The sequence below is a fragment of the Lathyrus oleraceus genome, chromosome 3 (assembly GCF_024323335.1).
Source record: "Lathyrus oleraceus cultivar Zhongwan6 chromosome 3, CAAS_Psat_ZW6_1.0, whole genome shotgun sequence".
NCBI lineage: Eukaryota > Viridiplantae > Streptophyta > Magnoliopsida > Fabales > Fabaceae > Lathyrus > Lathyrus oleraceus.
The window spans coordinates 275,050,771-275,058,033 of record NC_066581.1 but is presented as its reverse complement, the minus strand read 5'-3'; the positions used below and the strand labels follow the sequence as shown (position 1 = coordinate 275,058,033).

The 7,263-nt window shown below is 38.4% G+C and overlaps 1 protein-coding gene across 1 annotated transcript; it reads right to left on the bottom strand.

Annotated features, from left to right (window-relative positions):
- Window positions 1-3,920: 3,920 nt before the first annotated feature.
- LOC127126954 (altered inheritance of mitochondria protein 3-like) lies at window positions 3,921-6,000 on the bottom strand. Its single transcript, XM_051056023.1, has 2 exons — window positions 5,132-6,000; window positions 3,921-5,047 (listed from the first exon to the last, which is right to left on the bottom strand). Exons 1-2 carry the CDS (start codon window positions 5,204-5,206, stop codon window positions 3,974-3,976), a joined length of 1,149 nt encoding a protein of 382 aa, XP_050911980.1. The 5' UTR covers window positions 5,207-6,000; the 3' UTR covers window positions 3,921-3,973.
- Window positions 6,001-7,263: the final 1,263 nt, after the last annotated feature.

Genomic DNA, 7,263 nt, shown 5'->3' with positions numbered 1-7,263 from the left:
GCGGCCGAGGAAAATATAGTCTAAAACGAACGGTTATTGGAAAACCGGATACGCATATAGCCTATGGATTAGTGATAATGTAGAATAAGAATCACTATACTAGTCACACTATCAATGATTTATTTCACTTGCTAGGATTCCTAGTTCCAATGATTCAAAGAGCAAACCAAACTAGATACATAACTAAGATAATTTTGGTTTAGGCAAATTATCAAACACTTGGTGTGCAAAAACACTCCAAGTGATATTTATGTTGAGTAAGTGATTCCAATTAGTCTAGTACAATATCTTATTGTACTTTGGATTCAAAAACAGAGTTTTAACTTCTTACTCAATTAATATCAAGGTTTGATAAAAGTGTTTATACAAAAATCACTTATTTTTAAGCCAAAACAAATATGTTGAAAGATAGAGAAGACAAAGATTTGATGAGGCAGTTCCCCCGTCGTCCTCGCTTCGGGGTACGTCTGCCCTCAATTCTAAAACTAGAATTGAGATTGCTTTAATAGATATCACCTGTTGAGTATAATAGTTTATACAAGGATTGAAAAGCAAATATACAACAGAATTCTCAAGACGTTGAATGTTGCTTCCACTCCTTGTTCCTTGATTCAAGGTGAATCAAGTCCTTCGATTGTTGTTGATAGACCTCCGATTCTAGCCCCTTTGTTGAATAACTCTCAATTCTTCAAACCCTCGGCCCGGCTGATCTCAACTACACCAAATCGAACCCGAAATCTTCCCTTCAATATCACTGAATCCGCTACTAGATTGATGAAGACTTCCTCTTCTCAATTACCTTCGCTCAGCTGAAAATTGATGAAGAAATCGTCCAACCCCCCCCCCCCCCCAAAAAAAAAAATCAAACCAATCTTGGGGGACAAAACCCTAAGGTTTTATTCAAGAAAAAACCTATCGCAAGCTTCAACCCGAACCGGATTCCCCAATCTCGGCTTCGAACGTTATCACCTTTAACCAATCACAAAGCATTTCAAAAATGGTTGTGTGTAATTGACGTGTTGTGAGATGTTGAAGATGAAGATGAAGAATCTTGGACACCTATTTCACTTTTTCTTGTTCTTTGTACACTTGAATCAATTTTGTCAAATGTTAGTTGATACAAGTAACTAAACTTCTATTTGTAGTGACAAACCAACCAACCCACTTAACAACTTTTTAAACAAAGTGGGAATTACTTAAAAACTGTGTTTGCGCACGAACGGTCGACCATAGCAGGTCTATGCGTCGACGCATAGCCTGCAGTTTTGGACAGTCTGAAAAACACATCAGTATGCGTCGACCATAGGTCGGCGTGCGCTGACCCGTGGTTCATGCGCCGACCCTGCGGTCAACTCAAGCCTTCGTGCGCTGACCCGTAAGGAAATGCACTATGTTATGCGCCGACCCTGCGGTCGACTCAAACCCTGCAAATCTGCAAAAATTCAGATTTTTGTGGTTTTCATGCATTTTGTCATGACCACATTTTATCCACATATGTTGTATGAAATATAACATTTTAGATGAACATAGAAAAGGATATGATAGGTGATATGTTGCATTTGTTTTGTAAAGGTGGAATCGACAATGCCGATTCATCCATGGTGATAATTTGTCATCATCGAAACCTATGATCGTATGTTGTATGACAGTTTGCCCTTACAGAAGGGAGATGTTATATAATGTGCAATGAACTTTTACTATAATTGGGCTAAAGGTATTATTGTTTATTTATATTTTACTATATATTAACTTAGTAAACCTTATATTTGATACTCTGGTCACTCTAATTGAAACCATAACCGTTTTTCTCTTCACTTTTTCTAATATTTTCAACTTCTTTATAACCTCATTAATTATGCCTACCACCTAAAAATAGCTCCACTCATCTACATCGCGTCTCAGTTCAGAAACTAATCATTCATAACTAAAAAACTCATTGTCTATAAATGAGCCACCATGGTGGATAAAAACATGAACAAAGTCATCCATTATTTACCTAAAAGAAAAATCACTTAATAAGAACCGACAAATATTAATATTTAAAAATAACATCACCACAAATTCATACAATTAAAATCATATAATCACATCAGTACAACTCAAATTCACAATTAGAATCAAAACCAACAAAAAATCATACAACCACACTGATACAACACAAATTAACATTTCAAATAAGAACAGAAAAAAAACCTTAATACGAAGAATATACCATAAAACAAATATTATACATTAAATCCCACATATTAAACCTAGTAAATTGAAAACCCAATAAACCATATATTAAAAAAGGACAATTTTTTGAAAACCCGGTAAATCCCACATTTGAAAGAGGTAAAACATTAGACTTACGTGTAGACCTGTCTTCCTTTTTTCCCATTCATTTCAGGCTTCGTTCCTTTGTTCTCAGCCTTCATTTCTCAATTTTTAGCTTTCGTTCCTACCTTCTAATTTGTTTGCATTCACAACTCTCAAATGTTCTTCCTTTGTTTCACTCATAGAGAAATTACAAGAAATGAAATAAATTAAACCCTAAATCCCTTTAAGTATTTCATCTCAACAATATTTATCTACCTTAATAAAATATTAATCCACCTAAATCACATCTGACTTCTTTTATTAACTTTAACTAACAACACATTTGATGTCAAGGACATACATGACTCTCTTTGAATGATTAAGAGATTAAAATATACATTTTTTTATGAAAAAATTCTAATACAAAACCGATCAAAAGATACTGGAAGAAAAAATTATAAAATCTAGTATAAACTTTTTTTTTTTGTTTTGTTAATATCAAGGATTTTTTACCAATATACCCCAGTTTTTTAATTAATTTCCCAAAATAACCCAGGTTTCAAAAAAATTCCCAATATACCCCACTTTTAGAGGGAGGCGCCAATTGGATTGGCGCCCCCTCTTAAAAATTGCAAGGAGGCGCCAATTGGATTGGCTAGGGCACCTGCCCTAGCCAATCCAATTGGCGCCTGTGTGTAATTTTTAAGAGGGGGCGCCAATCCAATTGGCGCCTCCCTTAAAAAAGCCTCAAATGAAAAAACTTCCAACATGAAAGTTGTAGATCTTTTCAAAACAATGAATTTGGATATAAATTTTGCAACATTTGGATTTTTTTTGAGAAAGTTATGGGCAGTTGAAGTTGGACTTCTGAGTTTTTCAACTGTTATCTGACCTATAATGTTTTGTATTATTGCATGTGTTTCTTTTAGGAATATGAATTTTTGTCCAACATAACATTTGAAGTAGACATCTTAAATTTTCCAATGCACTTGGTCCCACCTCAAAATAATTAAAAATGAGTGAGTTATATCCCTGCGAACTTGACCCAAAATTAGGGTTTCTGTCAAAACAAGTGTATGTGAACTTTGCCAAAAGGGACCAACTTCAAGCCTTTTAGTATGAATGATAAAAGCCTCAAATGACAAAACCTTCAACATAAAAGTTGTATATCTTTTCAAGATAATGAATTTGGACTAAAGGTTTGCATCATTTGCAGCTTTTATGAGAAAGGTATGGGCACCTGAACTTGGACTCTTTGACATTATAACTGTTATCTGAGTCATAATGTTTTGTATTATTGCATGTGTTTCTTTTAGGAATATGAATTTTTGTCCAACATAACATTTGAAGTAGACATATTAAATTTTCCAATGCACTTGGTCCCACCTCGAAATAATTAAAAATGAGTGAGTTATGTCCCTGCGAACTTGACCTAAAATTAGGGTTTCTGTCAAAACAAGTGTATGTGAATTTTGCCAAAAGGGACCAACTTCAAGCCCTTCAACATAACAATAACAAGTCCTTGAATTAGGGTTTTTGACCTATAAATTTTTGTTTTATGATATGTGTTTATTTTAGAATTATGAAAGAAACTTAATGTTTGGAGAATACACAAAGATAAATTTGACATAATACGAATTGATATTAATAAAATTTGGATTTTACACAATGAATCCTAATGGTGATGACCGGGATCACCTAACCGACCTCCGGTCCCACATCCCCTAGCTATCCTAACCCTTGGCCCTAACCCACGTTGACGATTCTGAACCGGTGTTTGTTCATCTGATGGTCCAGGAGCGTCATTACCGCCTACAGGAGAAGATCCGTTGAGGTATTCAGCCAACTCAGCATAGTCTTCAGTATTCAATGATGGTGTACCGGCGTAGCTGAGCTCATGACCCATGCCAGAGAAGTTGGGGTGTGGTTGACTCATGGATGGGCGACCAGGACGGTTGAAGGGGGACATGGGTGACAATGATGGGTCTAGGAAAGGTTGGAAAGGTTGTTGGGGTGTTTGGAAGAGATATGGTTGTGGGATGTTTTGGTATTGTGATGTTTGGGGTTCTTGGCTACGGTAGGTGATGGGGCGGTTAGTGTTTTGGGTAAGGCGACTTTGGTAGGGTGATGGTGTGGGTGCGAAGCGATGTTCGGTCGAAGGTTGATGGTCCATTTGTTGGTGGTGGTATGGGGGATGTTCTTGGTTTTGGGGTTGGGTGAATGGCATGTTTTGGTTGTATGTTTGTGTGTTTGTGGAACGGAAAGTTTGTCGGGTAGGTGGTTGTGAGTAATTGGGCTGAGAATGTTGTTGGGGGTTAGATGTTGAGGCTTCTTGTGTGTAAGTTGTCTGGCGTGGGTCGTAGAGGTACATATCATCGGCGATGAATTGAAATCCAACTGATCTATACCAAGCCATATAAGTACGACTTGGTTTTACCTCATTTGGCATGACTGCGTCAGTTAAGACATGGTCATGACGGTGCTTCCACTTGCGACACTCTGATCTTGCGAATTGTTGCCAAGGGTTGAAGTTCCATTGGTCGTTCACTTTACGCATATGCCATTCTCCTAGGCTAGCTGGGGGATCTGGGATATTCTGGACCATACCAAACTGCAGCTTCACACGATCGGTGTTGTGCAGCTCCACTGTTGTGAACCGTATTATTGGTGTGCATGTTGTCCATACGGCTGCGTCTTCAGGGTTGATCTGATGCTCATGATCCATATTAAGGTATGGACGCCAAATGAACTGAAATGTTAAAGAGAATAGGATTTAAATGAATGAAGAAAAAGTCAATATAATATGAAGAAATAATGTAATTATTTTGCTTACGTCTGCCGGTCGAAGGTGATCCAACAGGTTGCGATATTGAGTAATACAGTGTCTCGGACATCTGCTGTAATTCATACCGCGTGCCGACCATCTACACCAAAAAGTTAAAATAAATTAGTTATGGGTAATAAACTGTAAGGAAGGAAGTAAAGATATAGCAATTTAAACAACTTACTTTTTTGCATATGGAAAAGTGAAGGGGTTGCTATTGACCGGTGCTAGAGACGGTAGTCTTGACCATCCCCATGCTTGTAGTAAAACAGCACATCCAGAAAATGTAGAAGTATCTTTGTGGCAGTTTTTGCACAAAGAACTATAGAGATAGGCTAGACATGCGGATCCCCAACTATAACTACCTATTCTATCTATATGTCTAAGTAAAGGTAAGTACATAATATGCATGCTAGAACCACTACCTTCGGGAAATAAAAAGGATCCTAGTAACAACATAATGTAACACCTAGTTTTAATGATTCGAGCTTCTTCGGTAGAATGCTCATCTAAATAAAAATTATTATAATATGACTTTAGGCGTGAAAGTAGTATACCTTGTCCCCTAGCATTATCATCTAACAAATCAACGTTTAAAAGCTCCATGCAAATTGAATTTGGAAAGTTGGTCTTACCATTAACAGCTTTGCCTTCAATTCGTAGTCCTAAAAGCATGTAGACGTCTTCTAACGTCACGGTACACTCACCGGTTGGAAACCAAAATGTGTGTGTCTCTGGCCTCCATCTTTCGCATAAGGCGAGAATGAATTTGTTATCTATAGACCAAGACATAATTTTGCTAAGGTGACCAAAACCGGCAAGTTCAACATAAGGTTGAATCATCGGGTCCATGTGGACAAATTCGTGGACTCGAGTGCGAAACCTTGAGACATCCTATAATAGAAATAATGTAACACTTGACTAAGTCGGTATTTCAAAATAAAATGGGGTTGGTGGAGATGAAACATAAAAAAGAAGTATAAGAAAATACTTACGTATGTCGCGATGTTTGCAACTGTTCCTCTGTGTGCCTCGCCCATTGTGAGTAAAGACATATTGTTGGGGAGTTGGTGTAGATGAAAATGGAAGATTTTGTTGAAGATGAAATTGTAAAAGAAGTAATGGAGATGAAGTAGTGAGAAATGTAGATGAGGTAGTGAGAATGTTGGTGTGGAAGAATTGTTGAAGGAGTGGATCAATTTATAGGCAAATGGATGAGTGCATGAAAAAATGTGTTTGCATGGTGTCTCCACCTCATTTGGCGCCCATGTACAAGCCCTAAAGGTAGGCGCCATTCAAATTGGCGACACCATAGGGTACATGCATGCAAGGCTAGTTCTGAATGCATGGTTTCGAGGACTGACTACATGGTGTCTCCACCTCATTTGGCGCCCATGTACAAGCCCTAAAGGTAGGCGCCAAACCAATTGGCGCCACCTTCTGCATGTCTGACACTTGGCATTGTTGTCTCCTGCATGCTGAACAAAACACTTATGGTTGGCTTGCATGATTGACATGTCATCTCTGACCATCTTAGGTGTCCGACACGTGTCTGTCTTGTCTCCTTTATGCTGATGACTACCTTCTTGATAGCTTGCCTGGCTGACACATCAACTCACACTGTCTTGCAGGATTGACACATCATCTCAGACACGTGGCTCTCTACTATCCTGCATGCTGAATACTCACTTCTGTCTTGCATGACAGACACATCAACTCTTGACTACCTTGTCTGGCTGACACATCAACTCACACTGTGTTGCAGGATTGACACATCATCTCAGACACGTGGCTCTCTACTATCCTGCATGCTGAATACTCACTTCTGTCTTGCATGACAGACACATCAACTCTTGACTACCTTGCCTGGCTGACACATCAACTCACACTGTGTTGCAGGATTGACACATCATCTCAGACACGTGGCTCTCTACTATCCTGCATGTTGAATACTCACTTCTGTCTTGCATGACAGACACATCAACTCTTGACTACCTTGCCTGGCTGACACATCAACTCACACTGTCTTGCAGGATTGACACATCAACTCAGACACGTGGCTCTCTACTATCCTGCATGCTGAATACTCACTTCTGTCTAGCATGCTTGACACATCAAGTCACACTGTATTGCATGACAGA

Excerpts from the sequence above, each read along its gene's own strand:
- LOC127126954 (XM_051056023.1), bottom strand. The coding sequence starts at position 5,206 with ATGAATTACAGCAGATGTCCGAGACACTGTATTACTCAATATCGCAAC. Across the intron at positions 5,048-5,131 it reads ATCACCTTCGACCGGCAGAC|TTCATTTGGCGTCCATACCT; the intron begins GTAAGCAAAATA and ends TTAACATTTCAG.